The 20,147-nt window shown below is 43.0% G+C and overlaps 1 protein-coding gene across 2 annotated transcripts in view; it reads left to right on the top strand.

The window, feature by feature from the left end:
- The window catches only part of CCDC25 (coiled-coil domain containing 25), a 37,664-nt gene extending 21,934 nt beyond the window's left edge, over positions 1–15,730 (top strand). Inside the window, exons 6-9 of one of the 2 annotated variants that reach the window (XM_081236249.1) lie at positions 1,624–1,727; positions 1,928–2,130; positions 10,520–10,565; positions 14,371–15,730. In XM_081236249.1, coding sequence (XP_081092375.1) covers positions 1,624–1,727; positions 1,928–2,130; positions 10,520–10,565; positions 14,371–14,400 — 383 coding nt within the window. In that variant the 3' untranslated portion in view covers positions 14,401–15,730. Of the gene's footprint in view, positions 1–1,623; positions 1,728–1,927; positions 2,131–10,519; positions 10,566–14,370 lie in introns of those variants that run through there. The other variant, XR_014016010.1, reaches the window with a different exon arrangement.
- The last annotated feature ends 4,417 nt before the right edge of the window (positions 15,731–20,147 follow it).

Here is a 20,147-nt window from a genome sequence, read left to right as displayed (position 1 = left end):
ATTTAAGAATTAAGGAACTTAATCTCTCCCACGGAGCCTCTTCCTTCCTCCAGCTTTGAGTGACCACTGCCCTCTCTGAACTCCCTTAACTCTTCACCTGTATCTTTCCAATATCACTTGATAACTTCTAATTTTCATTGAAATGATTTATGTACTTATCTGTCTTCCTTTAATCTTCAAAGGCAGGGTCCATTATCTGATCCATGTTTGTATCTCCCACAGTGCCTTGCACATGGAGATTTCTTTTTTTTGACCTAATTTTGAAAAAAATTTCAAACCTACAGAAAAGTTGCAAGAAAATTTAGAATCAGCAGTTTTTCCGTTATTTGTTTGCCTTCTCCCTGTAATTCACTCAATGGTTTTTTAGCTGAACCATTTGAAAGAAAATCACAGGCATCATGACCGTTCAGCATGTCCTAAGAAGTACATTGTCGTAAGTAACTGCATTACAGTGATCAAATTCAGGAAATGTAACATGGGTACAATGCTGTTATACAGAGTCCATATGTAAGTTTTGTCAGTTGTCCCACTACCGTCACTTTATAGCAGTTTTTTGTTCTTGATCCAGGATCATACGTTCTATTCACTTGTCATGTATCGCTGGTCTCCTTTAATCTGGACACTTCTTTGTCTTTCAAGACGTTGACACTTTTAGAGTGGAGACCACTTTGGGTTGGTCCGATGCTTCCTGTTCAGTAGGACCACATTACGCATTTTGTGGCAGGAATACTACGTAAGTGAAGTCTCATGCATTACAGTCAGGAGGCACATGCTGCCAGTTTGCCTCGTTTTTGGCGATGTTAACTGATCGCTTAGGTAAGGTCGTGTTCACCAGATCTCCCCAGTGTACGTGGCCATTTAATGAACATTGAAATGTATTGCCATCTAATTTGGAAGGGCCTTAGAGAGCACTAGACCAGTGATTAAACTGTGATTCTCAGAGCCGCCCGCGAGGCTGTCAGGGGTGGAGGGGAAACACGAAGTGGGGGTGGTGAGGGGAGAGGAGGAGGAGTGAGCAGGATACCTGGCACCCGTTTCCTCCAGAGTATCTCTGCTTTGATTACTTTGTTATGTTTTCTTTGGTAAAAGAGGTTCCACAGCTAAAGAAACAAAAACCAAAAAGCTCTACTAAACTAGTCCAGTTTCCTCATGTTTCAGATGAGATGCCAGGAGCCATGGGGATTTTCCCAAAGCGACACAGCTGGTTTAGGGGAGTGCAGGGTAGAATCCGGTGTCTTGAATCACTTTATCTTGCTGCTTAACCTTTATTAGATCAAGGGCTCCTTTGAGAATCTGAGGAAACCTGTTTGGTCCTTTCCTGTTTAAAAACACATACAATAAAATTTGCATTCAATTTTAGAGAGTCTCAAAGATCCCTGAAGCTGATCTCTTGACCCTGCTTTTCATCAGAATACTTTAGCTTGAATTGTTGGTTGGCTTTCCCATTTGCCTTTGTGGGTGGCTTCTTTTTTTAAAAAAAAGTATTTTGTGGTTTGAAACACTTGGTGGCTTGTTCATTCTCAGCCTGTTCCTCTGTTGGATTATGGTGACTTAATTGTGGGTGAGGGGACGCATTGCTCAGCGTCCTCCTGCCCACATGTTGAAGACAGTCTCTCTTGGCAGGCTGCAAGATGAACAACGTCAATGTGGTTTATACCCCGTGGTCTAACCTGAAGAAAACGGCCGACATGGATGTGGGACAGATAGGCTTTCACAGGCAGAAGGACGTAAGTGTGAGCATCACCGGAGGTGGCAGTGCCCTGGCGCTGAGTGGGTGTCTGTCTCTGCTGTTGAGGGCTCAGCATGATGTCTCTTTCCTAAAGGGAATCAAGCTGGGTTGCTAAGCTGCTGGAAAGCCCTGCCCTATTCTGGGGGGAAGAGAAAAGCCATAAAGGTTCAGTATTTTTTTCCCTCCATCTCCCTCAAGGTGAAAATTGTGACAGTGGAGAAGAAAGTGAATGAGATCCTGAACCGATTGGAAAAGACCAAAATGGAGCGGTTCCCAGACCTAGAGGCAGAGAAAGAATGCAGAGACCGCGAAGAGAGGAATGAGAAGAAAGCCCAGATTCAGGAAATGAAAAGGAAAGAAAAGGAAGAGATGAAAAAGAAAAGGGAGATGGACGAACTTAGGTATGTTGGAGCTAAGGCACTGCCGTTGACTTGGAGAGTCTTCACTGCTGATTTAATTAGGGATTAACCCTTAGGAATGGTACAGTTGGCCCTGTGTATCCCCGGATCCAGTCAACCATGGATCAAAAATGTTTGGGGGTGGAAAAACTTCCAGAAAGTTCCAAAAAGCAACGCCTGAATTTCCCTTGTGCTGGCAACTATTGACGTAGCATTTACCTTTATGATGACTATTTACATAGCATTTACAGTGTGTCAGATATTATATGTAATCTACAGATGATGTAAAGTATATGGGAGGATGTGTGTAGGCTATATGCAAATACTATGCCATTTTTATAAGGGACTCGAGCATCCGCACGTTTTGGTATCTGAGGGGGGTCCTGGAACCAATCCCCCATGGATTCCGAGGGACAAGTGTATTCTGGTATTCTGGTAGATGAAGGGACATATAACGAGCTCCAAGCCTTAAATGAGTTAGAATAAGGCATTTATGCTAATGTGTTGGTCAAGTGAATTGCCCTTTTATAGGGGCAGGATATGAGAGTGTACAAAATAAAATAGCTAATTTTAATCTTAGATAAACCATTGTAGGTTATCTTCAGAGTTTGGTTTGTAAACATCTTCAGGTAAAGAAGAGATACTATATTGAGTGTTTTACATTAGGGATGGTATTTGAGTGAAATTGTCTCCGCTCTAAAGGCCAGTGCTAGTAACTCTTAAAAGCTGTTTTTAAAACCTCTTTTTTATAGATTTCGAAAGTTTAAAGTAATTAATGTGGAGAGGCCTGCTCCAAAACACAGCATTTTTAAACAATAAATAGTAGTTAAAACACATCTTGGATCCTGAAATTCTAGTGTATAAGGCCATGAAAATACTGATTGTATTAGTTTTCTGTTGTTACTATAACAAATTACCACAAATTTAGTGGCTTAAAATGACATAGATTTATCATCTTACCGTTCTTCATGTTAGAAGTTCAAAATAGTTCTCACTGAGCTAGAATCAAGGTTTCTGCGAGGCTGTGTTTCTTTCTGGAGCTCTAGGAGAGAATCAGTTTACCTTCCAGCTCCTAGAGGCCGCCCACACTCCTGGGCCTGTGACTCCTTCCTCATCTTCAAGGCCAGCAGCAGTGCATCTCTCTGCCCCTTCGTAGTCACCGCCCCCTCTCTGACCACAGCCTTCTCTGCTTCTGAGGACCAACGTGATGACATTGGGCCCACCCAGATACTGCGTGATAATCTCCCCATCTAAGATTTTTTTTTTTTTTTTTTTTTTTTTGGTGGTACGCGGGCCTCTCACTGTTGCGGCCTCTCCCGCAGCGGAGCACAGGCTCTGGATGCGCAGGCTCAGCGGCCATGGCTCACGGGCACAGCTGCTCTGAGGCATGTGGGATCTTCCCGGACCGGGGCACGAACCCGTGTCCCCTGCATCGGCAGGCGGACTCTCAACCACTGCGCCACCAGGGAAGCCCTAAGATTTTTTTTTTAAATGATAAAAATTCAGTTTTGTAAATTGAACATCAAACCTCTTTTAAATTAAATTTAAATAAGTGAATCGGACACAAATGGAGAGAAATCACAGGAACTCTATTAACAGAAAGGGAATGAATTCTGGAATCTATTGATTTTTAGAGAAATAGTGCCGAGTAGTAGCTGGACAGCATTCCGGGCACTTTCAGTTCATCATCTTCCCAGAAGTCCTTGCAAATGTCATTTATCTCAATGCTCTCAGGTTCACAAGAACTTCTAGAGATGAACTACTTTTCTCTTCCTGCTTGTATTACACAATGAACCATTGTACTTTCATCATCTTACCTTATCCACTCTGTTTTTCCATTCCTCATTATTATTCACCAAGTCAGATTCCATGCCTTTTCAGAGACTGCCAAGTTATCAGCTCCATTCTCACTGTGTCAAGCAGTCTTCATGACAATTTATAGTCTTCTCCTCTTTATTACAGCTCTAAATTTCCATAGGATGAAGTCTAAAGAAGATATGAGCTTTTTTTTGTATAGTTTTATGGTTTTTGGGGTTTTTTTAACATCCTTATTGGAGTATAATTGCTTTACAATGGTGTGTTAGTTTCTGCTTTATAACAAAGTGAATCAGTTATACATATACATATGTTCCCATATCTCTTCCCTCTTGGGTCTGCCTCCCTCCCACCCTCCCTATCCCACCCCTTCCCATCTAAGGTCTTTAATTAAAGTCCCTTCTGCCATGTGAGGTAACATATTCGCAGGTTCTGGAGATGAGGATGTAGACATTTGGGTAAGATCATTATTCTGCCTAGTATACTGACTCTCTATAGATGCATAGTACTATACCTGAAGGGGCCTCAGTTTTTCTCTGAGAAAGAAGGAAATTAATCTTGCCACTTCTAGTCACAGAATTCCTAGATTTTTTCCCACTATTTTCCATAGATTTCATTTGTGATAAGTATACCAAAAAAAAAAAAAAGTTATTGATTCCTTTGGGAAGGGTATAGGATCAATATGAGCTATCTTGCCCTGTCCTGACCTAGTTTCCTTGGAATACCCTGGATTATTAGAGAGATCATTGGACCAGAGTGGAGGTTTTATGATCAGGCACTGGTATTTATTTGTTATCCATATGCACGCGTCCCTGTTGGGGGTTCTGCTAAAACAGGGTGAGTGACTGCATTTACAATACAATATTCAAATGGAGAACTCCAGAAGTGTTACCCCAAGTTATAAGCTGCCAGCATGAGACAGACTGATGCAGAGATTTAAACGTTCAGTTTGACGTAGAATTGTGAGTCCACTTTTTTTTCTTTTTTGCTTTATAACAAATTTAATCAGGAGGGAGACGCAAAAGGGAGGGGATATGGGAACATATGTATATGTATAACTGATTAAGGAATGTCCAATTTAATTGCTGTGATAAGCTGAAGAAAATTGACTTTTGAGTCTTCAGGGGATTCTATAGATAAACTGAGAAGATAGTCTCATCCTGGACAGTATCCCCCGTGCTTCCAGATGATTATAGGGAAGAAATCCTTAACAGCCTCACACCCAGAAGATACCCAACTTCTTTCCAATTCTAAAGCCATTATTTAGACTCTAGACTCCTTTTTTCAACTTTCTGAACAGGAAGGGCAGTAAGCTTTTCATTTCTAATTTCTACCAGGAGAAAAAAAGTGGATGGAATTGTCATTGTAGAGTCCAGGTTCTCTGAGCTCTAGTCAGGAGTATATCCATTAGCCTCGGGATCAGAACAGAACAAAGCCCACAACACAGAAGGCACCAACTTCCTTCTCAGATGAAAAGAGCAGCAGCCCCTGGAGACAGAACTCCATCTTGTTCTTGCAGATGAGTGCTTCACCCTTGTCCTCGGCGTGCAGAAATTTCAGTGATCTGATAATGTAGATAGGTCTACATAAAGATCGTCCTTCTAAGTAGTTTTTTAAAGAAATATTTAGATTGTTTGGGAGGATGCCAAAGTGTGGAGGCTAAATGGTAGCAGTATATTAACATCTTTTATTAACTATTTTATTCATTCACACAATAATGAAAAGTTCCCCTTATTTAAGCTTCACGTATTAATTCTCACCCATCTTGTTTGTTAGCTCTTTAGACAGCTTTTTAGCTCACACTTGCCCTGTCAGCCTAGAATCTCATGGGATTTTAGTTTAGAGAATCTTTGTATAGGGTTAGGTGTAGGGAGGAAGCCTCACATGGCATGTTCTTTCTGTACCTGCTACACTGTAAGCCATACATAGAGGAAGAGGATGGAGCAAAAGAGAGTCTACGTAGGTTTTGAAAGTAGTCAGAGCCTTAGAAGTGACCTTGCCTGGAAAGTTAGAGAAGCAGAACAGCTTCTACTCAGTCTCCATGTCGTTTTTGGAGCGGTCCTTCAGGCAGATACCTGTGAGTCTCCCAGGGGACACCACACGGGCTGTGCAAGAGTGTCCGTGGCTCCCTCCAGTGTGTCCTAGGCAGTTTCATCTCAGTAGTTGGATTCATGGTTACAGACTGCTTACCTGCTGTGTTTATTTTTTTTTAATACATCTTTATTGGAGTAAAATTGCTTCACAACGCTGGGCTAGTTTCTGTTGTACAACAAAGTGAATCCGTTATACATATATCCCCATATCTCCTCCCTCTTGTGTCTCACTCCCACCCTCCCTATCCCACCCCCTAGGTGGTCACAAAGCACTGAGCTGATCTCCCTGTGCTATGCATCTGCTTCCCACTAGCTGTCTGTTTTACATTGGGTAGTGTGTATATGTCATTGCTACTCTCTCACTTCCTCCCAGCTTCCCCTTCCCCCCTGTCCCCTGCCCCCATATCCTCAAGTCCATTCTCTACGTCTGCATCTTTAGTCCTGCCCTGCCACCAGGTTCATCAGTACCATTTTTTTTTTAGATTCCGTATATATGTGTTAGCATACGGTATTTGTTTTTCTTTTTCTGACTTAATTCACTCTATATGACCGACTCTGGGTCCGTCCACCTCACTACAAATAACTCAATTTCGTTTCTTTTTATGGCTGAGTAATATTCCATTGTACATATGTGCCACATCTTCTTTATCCATTCATCTGTCGATGGACATTTAGGTTGGTTCCATATCCTGGCTATTGTAAATAGTGCTGCAGTGAACATTGTGGTACATGTCTCTTTTCGAATTATGGTTTTCTCAGGGTATAATCTTGTATTCACTTACTTGGCTTTTGTCATACTGTAACAAACATTTATTAACATCAAAATCAAGCTCACCATCTGAACATTGAAACCAGAAGAAATAAGCAAGTCAATAACAGATCAGAAAAGACCAAGGGTAGGGCCTAAGTTTACCTGAGGTGGGGATATTTAAAATTTGGGAGTCTCAGAGATCAGAATTGGAACCTGAGGTTCAGGTGATTGAAGTCAGGAAAGTACAAGACCCAGGTAAGAGGGCAAGTCACAAGTAAGCATGTCGTCAGTCTGAGAATTGGCATGAACTTGATTTGGGGGCAGAGATTACTTTAGCAAGGAGGTTAATGTGTGAAAGGTTATAGCTGATCAGTGGCAAAGCAGGAATTCAAACTCAAGTCTGTAATTCTGAAGTCCACACTTCTACTGTAGCTTGCTTGTGAGGCAAAGAATGCCCAGGTTGGCAAGACCTGAGTCAAGGCAATTCAAACGCAAATAAAAGAATGAAAAATTAGGTACATTGGAGAGTGACTTAAAAGGTTTTGTTTAGTCCAGAATTTCATGCTGTAAGTGCTAAGGAACCACTGTAGGTTTCCTGGGATATTAGGAAGAAGAATACTTGTCGGAAGCGTTCATTGGCGACGTGTCAAGGAGGTAATGGTGAGACCAGTGACTGAAAGGATGGTATGGTCAGGTGTAGAAGTGGCTGCTTTCACTGTACCTCCTGTTGTTTCTCTCTCACACACTACTGCTGCTGCCTTCCATAAATAATGCTGTGTTGTGCCATAGGTCTTTGTCTTAATGATAAGCTCCCTCAAAGAGGCACTTCTGCGTTCCTGTATCTCCTTGAATGTGACCCTGTGCTTTGCACATGCAGTGAGTGACTTGTCAGTACATTAAAGATGAATAAGTAACTGAGATTAGCTTCCCTTGATGCAGTGATGCTTGAGCTAAGATCCAACCTATTTTGCTAGTTAAGAGGGCAGGGCCAGTGGAAATAGTACCGCAAGCAGAAGGAACTGTGTGTGCAAAGACCACATCACGGGACTAAAAGCCGACCCAAAGGTCTGGAGCGGCAGAGGTGAGGGAGCCCAGGGATCAAGGGCTAGTCCAGCAGGGCCTTGTTGGTCATGTTTGTCTTCAGGCCGAAGGTTTTGTGAGGTCATTGGAGAGTGTTAAGCCAGGGGTCGTGTGATAAGGTTTGTGTTTTGGAAAGGTCATGTGACTGACCTGATCGGAAAGGGTGCCAGGTAGGGGTGTGGCTAGGCCAGTAGCTGTCCACGTGACAGAGTTAGTCACTTGGGCTGTGGTGGTGATGTGGAGGCGAAGAGAACTGGACCAGTGAGAAATAGTTTCCTGGATAAAATTACAGGATTTGAAAATAGATTGGATTCAGAGGAGGGGCAGGGAAAAGAATGACTGCGGGGATTCTGGCTTGTGAAATGGAATGGATAGTGATGCTCTTCTTTGAGCTAGGAAATGCTGGAAAGGAACCGAACTATTTTTGGTCGGGGGGAAGACCTTGAGTTGGGTATGGACACAGGAATCTGAAAGTGTCTTTGAGGCATCCCCCGAAAGAGTCTGACAGGCAGTTGGATTAATGGGATGGAGCGCAGAGGAGGCGTGTGGCCTAAAGAAGGGTAATTTGTGTGTTGCTTTCATATGAGTGGGAATTCGGACCCTGTGGTTCTGGCTCATAGATGCCCACAGCTGGGTGCTTGAAGATATTTTAATCTTCACAGGTGATTTTAAAATACAGTTGGAAGTGAGGTTCTCTGCTCTTAACTACTTTTTTTTATCAACATGGCTTTCTCTTTCTGCTCATGCAACTTATTGATCTTATCTGTCCATTTATATCTTATTGATACCACTGACTCTTACAAGCATCATTACTACCTCTCTCTGGGTGTCTCCCAGCTCATTGTCTCTGTCCGTGACAAGTCTCCTTCCCTCTGGTCCTCAGTTTCCAGTTTCTACAGTTCATATTTCCTTGGTTGTCCCACCATCGCTTCAGGTGTGACATTGTCCTAAACCAAGTACATCTTCTTTGCAACATTTTCCCATTTCTCTCAGTTGTAGCATTATTTCCTTCAGATCACCCATGCTAGAAGCCTTGGTGTCATCGTTGATTCCTCTCAGATTTATCCCTTCTTACCGGCACAGCCGTTAACCCCTTGTATTCATGCCCTCGAGGTGGGATATTGCGGTGGACTGGAGCACGATGGCCTGACTATAAGCTTGGGAGTCAGGTCTGGGTTCGAAACCTCTCTCCCCACTTGTTCGCTGTGACACCTTGGACAGCTTCCGTAGCTCCTGTGTGTACAGTGGGCCTGCTGCTGTCCCTTGCCTTAGGAGGTGGTTGTGGGGATGAGCAGTAATTTATGAAGCACATAATACAGGTCCTAGCGAGTAAAGGGTCCTTGGTAAATGGTAAGTACCCTTATCATTAACTGGTCTCCTTGCCCTAATTGCCCTTCTCCCTCTCTTCTCTCTGCTACAGATTACTCTATTTTTTTAATGTATTTTTAAAAAATATATTTATTTATTTATTTGGTTGCACCGGCTCTTAGTTGTGGCAGGCAGACTACTTAGTTGCGTCAGGTGGGCTCCTTAGCTGCGGCTCATGGGCTCCTTAGTTGTGGCTCACGGGCTCCTTGGTTGTGGCTCTCCGGCTCCTTAGTTGTGGCTTGCAGGCTTCTCAGTGGTAGCTCGCCAGCTCCTTAGTTGTGGCATGCAAACTCTTAGCTGCGGCATGCATGTGGGATCTAGTTCCCTAACCAGGGGTCGAACCCGGGCCCCCTTCCTTGGGAGCAAGGAGTCTTAACCACTGCACCACCAGGGAAGTCCCCGGATTACACTTTTTAAAACACTGGTATTACGTGGTCTTACTTTCCTTTGTCCCTTTATGTATTTTTACTAGAACTTTTTATGTAGCCACTACTGAATAGGTCTTACTTCCTTTCCTGATAAGCTTTTTGGGGTTAGGCTTTGTCTTATTCATCATTTTCTCGTTTCTTTCCATTCCATTTTCTCCCCAGGCTTAGCGCAGGGTCCTGTACATCATGGATATTTAGTAAATACTTGTCGAATCTCATCTGTCTACTCCATGGTGTACTGTGGCTTCCTGCTGATCGCACTGCTTTCACTCACATGGTTAGGACAAGGTAATTTAGCCCCACACATTCGGCCTGGTTTCCCACTACTTGGCTTTCAGACTCCACTTGAGTTGGTTTGAAATGCCATTGTAAGTACCATCTCTTTGCCTTTGCTCACACCGATCTCTGCATCTGCCCTCCTCCGTCATCCTCCCTACTTGTCAGGCTCAGTTTGGGTTACACGTCACCTGAGAAGAGTACCCCGACAGCCCTTTCCACACTAATGTGTTTCTTCTTTTGAATTCCTGTAGATCTGTAGTCTGGACAGCGAACTTCAGCTCTGAATCACGTCTGCTCTTGGCTATAGATGAAGTTCCTCATCTGAATAATGCCACCACCTCACCGTTATTGTGGAAGTGACATGATATGAGCGAGCAAGCATGTTTGTAAACTATAAAGTGTAGTGCACGTGTCATTTATTGTCATAGATATTTATCCTTTATATGTTGCAATCTCCCTGAGCTCAGCAGGGATTCTATTTTCTTCGAAAGGCCCTCAGCATTGCTAGATACCTGGTAAAGGTTCATGAGATACTTGGCAGCCAAATAACCTTACTTTAAATGTGTCTTTTCTTCTAGGAGCTATTCATCACTAATGAAAGTTGAGAACATGTCTTCAAATCAGGTATGTTCAAGTTCTTTGCTCTAATGTTGTACCTTGAAATAATTCACTAAGGTTTTAATGACTGAGTCTCTGGCCAGTGTTGGTTCACAGGTTGCAGATGGCTTGACGTGGTTTGGCAGCAGTCATACACTCAGGTGGATTCTATTAGACATTGAGCCCCACCCCCACTTCCCTGTGGACTTTGCCTTGTGTTTGTTTTTAAGTAGGTCACCTCGTGGAAAGAGACTGTTACATCTTGTCTGTTGTGAAGTGCAGGTCTGTTAGTATTTATAGGACTTTCCCATTCCCCATTCCCCTCTTTTCTAGTTGCAGGCATGCGAAAGTGCCTTTATCTATTACTGTTATATGTTAATGTGACCGTAGATTCTATATTGTAATCGAGCGAGGACAATTCAGTTAAATGAAACAAAAGATCTTATTTGTAGTCTAAACAGCAATATTGGTTGTCTTCCTGTTCCTCAGGACCTACGATAAAGGGAAATGGTGATCCACGTGTCTTTCCCCAAATTTATTTTGAAGTGTCTAGAGATAGTACAGCTTAGCTATTATTAAACAGTCTTTGCGGGAAATCGAAATTAGGTGGATATATTTGCTATGTTGAATGCTTATAATGTATGATGCTTTAGGTCTGTGTTGTCCAGTGCACTGGGCACTCATTGCATGTGGCTATTTAAATTACATTTAATGTGATTTAATTTAAAAATTCAGTTTCTCAGTCACACTAGCCATGTGTGGCTAGTGGCTATGATATTGGACAGTGTAGAAATAGAACATTTCTGTCACAGCCAAAAATACTGTTAAACAGAACTGCTCTAGATGCTTGGAAATAACAGAATTTAAGGTCCCTTAAGGGTTACCTAGCCAAACCCCATATTCAGTGCATGAATTGTAATTGTTAATAGGATTTTACACCTTGTTCATAGCTATATGTCCTTCTAAAAATGGATAAGAACAATATTTTTATTCCTGTCTCTTTGAAAAACCAAATTTATGAGTCTCCTTTTTGAGTCACAGATGTATCGTCATAATTTATTCCTGAGTATTCCAGAGTAGCATTATGTATTTAAATAGAACCTTGAATTTGAAGTTTAGACACTTAAACTGTCATTTACTAATTGGATAAGACTAATAAAGTTATTTAACCTCTCAGTAGGAGTATTCATCAGCAATAAAAGGAGACATATTACTTCCTGAGGCTGTTCTGAAATTTAAACAAGGTCATGTGTGTGAAAGTTCTTCTTTGACTTAGACAATATAAACGGTCATTACTATTTCTTATCCTTATAGTCCTTAGTTGGTATTTACACACAGTATCAGTATCAAAAGATGAGATGTATTTAATCGCTTCTGGAAACTATTCTTAGAAAACAGTTTAACGGTTGAGCAGAAGTCTTTAACATAAGCCAAATCTAATGTCTTTGTTGTGATTGTTGTTGCTATTGAAGTTTCCTGTTATTTAGAGACAACTTTTCAGCAGAAATCTGGCACATATATTATGTTATGACCTTAGGCATGTTCATCATGGATTTTCAAAGTTTGAATGTTGTTTTGGAATTAAGAAATAAACACACGCGCGCGCGCGCGAATATACATGTGTATACAAACACCACCATAATACAGCTACGGATGTTACAAGTTCCAGGATTAGGAAGTCAGATTTGTAGACCAAAGGGTTATTAACCCTTCTGCCTTTCCTCTCTCCCCCGTTGCTGTTACCTCTGTTCCTGAGGCCCAGGTTGGAATCGGGTTCAAATTTCTGAGGAAGTTTTGCATTGGGTGTTTCCATTCTCTCTCTCTCTCTCTCTCACAGTGGCAGGACTCACACAGCTTTCCCCCATACTTCAAAAGAAAGGACTTTCATTCTCCTTGTAACTGTCTTCTGTGAAGGGGACGCAGACCTTTTTTTGATCCACTTTGGCAGCATGATCAGTTGATTTTCAGTCAAAGGCTGGTGTTTACATAAGATATGACTTAATTTTTAATTGAGCTTATATAAGTTCATCAGGAAAAATATTAGTCTTCCACTCTGAGGTTGGTTTTAATTTTGAGTTTTTGCTCTCCTATGTAGAATAATTCTCTTCAATCTATAATTTCTTTCTAATCTTTCTAAATTAAGCATCAGGAACCATCAGCAGTTACTTTTGACATTTTATTTGCATATCACTTTTTAAGTGGATGACAAGAAACCTCTTTTGCTACGCTGAAAAACATGTTGACTCTTACAGGGAATCTAAAATACAAAAATTGTCCAAGTCAAGTCTTGGATCGCAGCTATATATTTAAAAGTTACTTTAATCCTAAACACAGATCCCCAGACACATGGCAACTCTGCAGATCTAACTCACAGCCTTTATAAGGAGTAATTCACTTGGATTGGCCCCAAGCCACATTATCTTAGTGAGTTTTGGGGACACAAACATCCTCAGTGTTTGGCATCTAAAGCTGACCTTCAAAGTTGCAGGCTGACTCTTTCAACATCCCTAATGCTGTTATTTCAGTTTAGAACTTTCGGGCAGTCAGAGTTCTGGTGCGTGGATAGACTACAAACATTAGTTTTCTTTTTGTACAATTGTCCAAGGCATTTTTACTTTGGCCTCAGTTCGTTGTGCTAATTGAAGAGAAGCACAGAGAAGCCTGCTGAATGAAACTAGAGATCAAACCAGACTTCACAGAAATCACTGTTTTCCACTTGTTCCTCCTATATCCCTGCCCATCTTTAATACGAGTTATTAAGGAGACAAGCATCTAGCATACCTATAAGCGTAAGTCCTCTCCCTCTCTAACAAGTCAGGTATAAAGCAGCAGGAAAGAGAGAGGAGTCAAAACAGTGTTGTGTTCAAGTTATGACATTTTCAAGCAGATGTCCCAGAAGTCACATTATTAGTGAATGTTGGCGTCCAGAGCAGTTTTCTTAGGGTGTGCAGTAGTTCAGCAAGGAGTTTGGGGCTCTACTTTTGTACTTGATCTTCAGGACTTGTTTACACTATATACCACCATCATGTACGATTCTTTTCATCAAAAGCTTGGCAAGCCAGCTAATGTGATAACTAGCCTGTAGTTTCCCGGTGACTTTTTCAGTAAAAAAAAAAAAAAGAAAAGGGCTTCCCTGGTGGCGCAGTGGTTGAGAGTCCGCCTGCTGATGCAGGGGACGCGGGTTCGTACCCCGGTCCGGGAGGATCCCACATGCCGCGGAGCGGCTGGGCCCGTGAGCCATGGCCGCTGAGCCTGCGCGTCCGGAGCCTGTGCTCCACAACGGGAGAGGCCACAAGAGTGAGAGGCCCGCGTACCGCAAAAAAAAAAAAAAAAAAAGAAAAGAAAAGAAGCCATCTTGTGAAGTAACAGATACGTAATAACCCTGAGGCTCAGAGTAATGGAATTTAGGTCAAAAATATTTTTGCATATTTGCAGCTTTGTTGGCATTAAAACATTGAGGCAGTATTTGTTTGGTTTCATGTTATGGTATATCTGTTGAAGGAAGAGTTACATTTTCTTTCGGTCACTCTTGCTACATCCTATACTAAGTCACTGGGCCTTACTTCATAATTTGGGAATCATTGGTATCTTATTGCTGGGCAATCCAGGCCATGTAATGACACCTTAGAGAATATAGCTGCTAATCTAGCTATTCTAAACAACTAGCAATTAAAGATAGAGAAGAAGTGAGTGAATTTAATTATTTTACTTTTTACTCTGAATTCTGCAGTTTGGCATAAGGGGGCTTGTTACTTAATACTAATTGTAAATTTTTTTAATCAAGTTATTTATTTCGAAGGCTTTTATGGTTTCACTGTTTTGTTTCCTACAGGACGGCAATGATTCAGATGAATTCATGTGAATGGAGAAAAGGACCTTTTAAAGATGTGAATTTAGGGACAATTGCAGAAGTTTTGATTTCATCTGTGTTCTGAGTCATAAACAACAGCCAACCAAAATAATATTCTACAAATATTACCAACTTTGGAGTTAAAAAAAAATTGTTCCCTTTTCTGCTTTCAGAAAAGGAGCAGATAAATACACACACACACACACGTATACAATATAGTTGGGCTTAAAGACAGCATATAACTTTAGGAAGGTGAAAACATTTTTGCCAGAGCATGTACTGGTACCTCATGAAGGTTGGCGGCCCTTGCTCTTGGAATGTTCCCCTCACCCCCGATTTCCTGATTAGAAAAAAAAAAAAGCATGGGTTTTGAAGGTGACAGTGATATTTTCAGAAGGTTGCTGGCTTCAGTGGTCATGTCCCATTGTGCCATCTGAGTCTGTTAGCAGAGCTGCCCTCAGCTCTCAGCTTGTCCAAGCTTCCACGTGCTACATACATCCTTCCTTTTCCCATTGAGAGCCTCCATCCAGGTACCATCAGGCTTAAATAAATCATCGGTGTTAATCAAGGTTGGGCCTTATGGCGATTTTTACCTGAGCACCAAGTAACCCCAGCTGCGTATATTAAACTTCAGGCTCCAGAGTCATTTCTCAGCCCTGAGGGGAGAAATAGGAAGGGATGCTCTGTGAATCATTTTGACGATGTAGGTTATCTGATTTTTGTCTTGGGATGTAGCATAAAGCACAAGTCTACTTGGCAGTTACGGTTTTAGAAAGGATTAAGCATTTCACTAGCCAGTCAAGTCGTTTATTTACCTTGAAACAATATTTATTTTGAGTTAGAACCCCAGAGTTCAGGTTTCTCAATCGTAGACTCAGTAACTTATTATGTAGCAGTCCTACCCATCTGCACCACCTGCCCTCCAGGATGATTCTGAATAGAAGATATATTTTTATCACAGCCTGCAAGGCAACCCGTGTGGGGGGAAGGGGAAGGCACAAAGCCGCAGGTCAGAAGGCACGCAGATGCGCATTTTAACCACACGCAGAGTCTGCAGCTGTATGCTAACCCAGCAAAAATACCTCCTCCAACAGATATTCCACCTGTAACAGCACTTTGGAGTGGCGGGTAAAACCACAAGACTTCAGGGGTTTCTGTTTATCCCAAGTTGGTGTATGGGGTTGAACTGGAAGATTTCCTGAGACATAACTCGGCCAGATTGTGAGAAGGGGTGTGGGAGATGACTCCAGAAATCTGTGGTTGTGTGTGTATATATGTCCAGTCATACTCAGCCTGGAGTTCTATGAGTTGGAAATGTAATAATAAAGACTCGTTTTTTTTATTTGGGAGGATACTGATATATAAATTCTTAGAATTAGCTTGTTATTTCCTTCCCCAAACTAGTTTTGAGGGTGATGGGGCTGTGAAAACCTCATCTATTATATAGGCTTATACTGGTAGGTTCTACGGGGTAATCTTCCTGCCTCGGCGATAAATGTGTCTCTCCCCCAGATGCCCACTGGGTCAGAGTGGATGACTTTTCTCAGACACACTGTGGATTGAGTGTAAATTAGTAACTGTACTTCTTCAGTTAGGTGGCCCTCCTGCCTGGTTACTGTAGGCAAACTGCTGCAAATGTCTAGAATGGGGAGCCTTCGCTTCTAACATCGCCTTTGTCACCTCAGCTCTCTCTGCTGCTTAAGAAGGACTCCTCTCTACCGCACATTTTAACGTATACAGGGAGAGCTTCTGAAGAATACATCTGTTTTTACTCTAGTGTGAGAGATCCTGGGGTCCACGTCGTACACATGTCCTAACTCTCAGCTGACACTGGTTTCAAATGTCAAGGCCTCTCTTCTGAATCCCCGGCGCTCAAACCTTTCTAGCTGCTCTGTGGTGGTCTCCTCCTACCTCTGCCTGTGCGATGGGTAGGTTTTTCTCCCCAGCTCCTGTGGTCCCAGAGGAAGCATTGTCCTTTTCTTTTGAGGACATTGGTTCAGTGCCAACAGGTCAAACTGTTGGCACTGAAGTCATCTCATTTCTTGCTGTTGGCATGTTTCCTCAACTTTCTGTAGGAAAATTCCAAATTGTTGGCAATTTTATGAGCTGTGTCCTTGATCAAATCATGCATAAAGAGGACTTCTCTTTCCAGCTCTGCCTTCAGTTTTCCCCACTCTGATCTGCGTGCGGGTGAGGTTCACATTATCCTTTAATTTACTACACAGATTCTGTTGTATTCCTGTAGCTTGAGAATTTATTTCTTATCCACCTTTGTTGACCTAGGGTCATGATCTTTGGGCAAGGGAAGTTTGTCACAGTGCTTGTGGTGGAACAGACTAGGATGTTTACCAAAACACAGAAGGTTTTGACCTTAGCAAAGTAGGCACTAAGCTGTAGTTGAACCCCTTCAGTATCTCTTTGTTGTGCTGGGGGTTTTTTGGGGTTTTTTTTTTTTTTTGCGGTATGCGGGCCTCTCACTGTCGTGGCCTCTCCCGTTGCGGAGCACAGGCTCCGGATGCGCAGGCTCAGCGGCCATGGCTCACGGGCCCAGCCGCTCCGCGGCATGTGGGATCTTCCCGGACCAGGGCACAAACCCACGTCCCCTGCATCGGCAGGCAGACTCTTAACCACTGCGCCACCAGGGAAGCCCTGTTGTGCTGTTTTTAACATTTTCTGAAGCCCAGATTTTGGTGAACCTTTTAACTCTTCAGTGCCATTGGTTTCCCCAACTTGGGAACGAAGGTATGAGCTACACATACAGCAAGATTAGAGAAGGAGAGTTCAGCTCTAGCCTCTTGGTTAAGAGCAAAGCTCCTGGGCTTCCCTGGTGGCGCAGTGGTTGAGAGTCCGCCTGCCGATGCAGGGGACACGGGTTCGTGCCCCGGTCGGGGAAGATCCCACATGCCGCGGAGCGGCTGGGCCCGTGAGCCATGGCTGCTGAGCCTGCGCGTCCGGAGCCTGTGCTCCTCAAGGGGAGAGGCCACAACAGTGAGAGGCCCGCGTACCGCAAAAAAAAAAAAAAAAAGAGCAAAGCTCCTCTTCCCACATTGGCGTCCGTCAGAGACGGGAAACTCGTCTTCCAAGCTGGAAGAGGTTATGGGAAAAACTGAGCAGGATGGAGAAATGGAACACTTCCAGTTTTTCCCGAGCTGTGGTATTGAAGCCGCTTTTCTCTGATTTGAAGTACAGCATTGTGAATAATAAATCCCATACTCAGAATGATCATAGTAGAGTTGAGTGGGCAACCTTTGGATTTTAAAGTAGACTGTGAAAATATCCAGCTGTGCTCAGAAGTGTAAAATTAGAAACTTAAATTCCAAGCTAAATGTCCATCTTGACCCATCTAACTCCAGCAAGTATGTGACAGCTGGGAAATGAGGACGGCACGGCTGGTGCTTCAGCAGGCTCACGTTCAAGTTGGGCTTCGTGAGAGCTCTTCTCTGCCACGTGCATGTGGGCCCAGCACAGGGCAAGAGACTCGTGTGTGTTACATCATTTCACAAACGACATGCATGGTGCCACCCACGTATTCATCATGTTCTGGATGAGTGATATGTAAAATAGAATAAAAGCTGATAGTTTGAGAAGAAACAAGTGTGTGGGGGGGATTTCACTTTTACTTTTCTCCTTCATGACGCAGTCTCACTGACAGGATGTGTAATGATTTCAGGCAAGTAGGGAGAAGGAGGTTCTCGGCTACCTGAGATGGTGCCCTTGGAGCAGTCAGTTTTGCCCTTTAGCAGGAAGAAGAGAGCAAATTACAGTAAAGGGAAGGTGGCTCAAGAGTTCCAGGAAGAGAACTGAAGAACTCAGAGCCTGAGGGCCGTGATCTTTGAGCCCTAGAACTTGAAGTCTACAACTCATTCCCTGCCCCCCTAGAGTTCTCAGGGGTCTGCCTGAGACCCTGACCCCGGAATGAGGTGCAAATCATGTAGACTTGCTGGAATGGTATCACTGATGAATGTCGTATCTCTGGGCCAGCGTTCTGTTTATAGAGTCACCCCTTCTGTGACAGTGCTTATTCTAACGTGACCCAGTATGTTGGCAGGAGGTATCAGGATAGAAGGAACCACAGAAACAGGCTTTGCTCCCAGCTGTAAAAAGCATGTTTGACTTCTTAAATGTTTATTAGAGGATGCTGGGTTCTGTTTGTCATTAGTCAAGGCAATACCTGTGCCCTTTTGGTTTTAACTGCCTTAGCGACTAGAATCCTGGGGTTTAAGGTTTTGAGTAAATCAACCTATCTGGGGAATGTAGGTTGAAACCAGACTTTTCATATAGAAAAATGTAGAGATCCGTGTATATTCTTGGTGGACTCAGGAGTACACTGAAAATACAAAATAGCTATCTAACGCCCTGTGTTAACCATGGCTTACCATTAGAATATACATACCTCCATTTTCTCACAGTTGATTGCTTTGTTTTGTCTTGCTGATTTCATGGTGTCAATTATTGGAGGAACACCAAGCTCTCCACCTTAGTGGTTATGACTGCAATTCTGTACTGTGCCAGATGAAATAAGAAACAGGTCTCTGTGTTGGCATGCTCCAGTGGGCTCTGACTAGGCATTTTCTGCTTTTGTTGACAGCCAAGGAACAGAGGCCGGGGAAATGGACGCTCACCCTAGAATCCCATGTAGCTTTTGCTGGTACCCAACCCTGGTGAGTGGGTGTCAGTGTTTAAGGCTAAAAAGAAAAGGAATTCTCCAAAGTCAGTATGGTTTTTCAATCCCACATCAACCCCATCCTGTAACCACTGCATTAAAAATATAAGATTAATGGCCTGACATTTCACATCCTGCCTAGATGAAGGCTTAGCCGCCTGCGTTTGCTGGTATTTTGGTTTCTGCCTCAGCAGTTTGCCTTGTAGAGAGAATGTCAACATTTGCTTATGATTTCTGGGATATGCTTATGAGAACGGGATCTTCCAGGTGTTGAGGGCTATCCTGTGGATCTTGAAACGTTTTAGCTCTTAGTCAGATTCAGGGTCAACAGGTTAAAATGGCAGACTGAGAAATGTAAAGAGAAAAATACAGTTCGAGGCAATGGCCTTTTATCTGTCTCAGCCTTGCCAGAATTATCTTCAGTTGTGAAGCCCCTCGCTTCGTTATATTAATCCCTTCAAAACTCTGAAATTTTTGTTCTTTGGTTAACGTACTCTGCACCCAATGAGGCTTACATAACTTATTTCCAAACTAGAATTGCTTTAAGAAGAGTCTTAGGAAAAGGATGGAAGGTCTGCAATAGTCAAGGCTTACATTGAGTCACAGGAAAAGCTGTACTGGTGCCTAGAGTTGGAAAATGTTTCCTTTTTCAATAAGAAGGGAGAGGGCAACCTGTGTCCCTGCCCGCCTCCCGCCCCCCGCCCCTTGGCGAGGCCCTTCGGGGTCCTGCTCCTGCCGTGGCGGAAAGCGTTCTGCTGCCGTGTTTAAGTCCAGTGATCGATTAGGACTTTATTGTCGTTAAGACCTTCGTGAACAGGACGATACACTGATTACCAGGACTCTTTTTCTCCCTCACATCTGTCCAGACAACTGCTCGTATATCAGGGGTTAAAGAGGATAAAGGAAACCCACAAACCTTCCCTCACTTCAGCATGTCGACTCCTCCCTCCAAGCACCAGTCAACTCCGCTGGATCTCCGGGGACTCTGAGTTGGGAAGAATGTTTAAACTATTTCCCTTTATATGATCAGAAATTCAGAATTTAAAAGGTAGAAAAGGGCACAGGTATTTTAAGGGCCGTGAAACTACTCTGGATG

Source organism: Mesoplodon bidens (assembly GCF_964165515.1).
Source record: "Mesoplodon bidens genome assembly, chromosome: 6".
Classification (NCBI taxonomy): domain Eukaryota; kingdom Metazoa; phylum Chordata; class Mammalia; order Artiodactyla; family Ziphiidae; genus Mesoplodon; species Mesoplodon bidens.
This window is presented reverse-complemented; position numbering and strand designations above follow the sequence as displayed.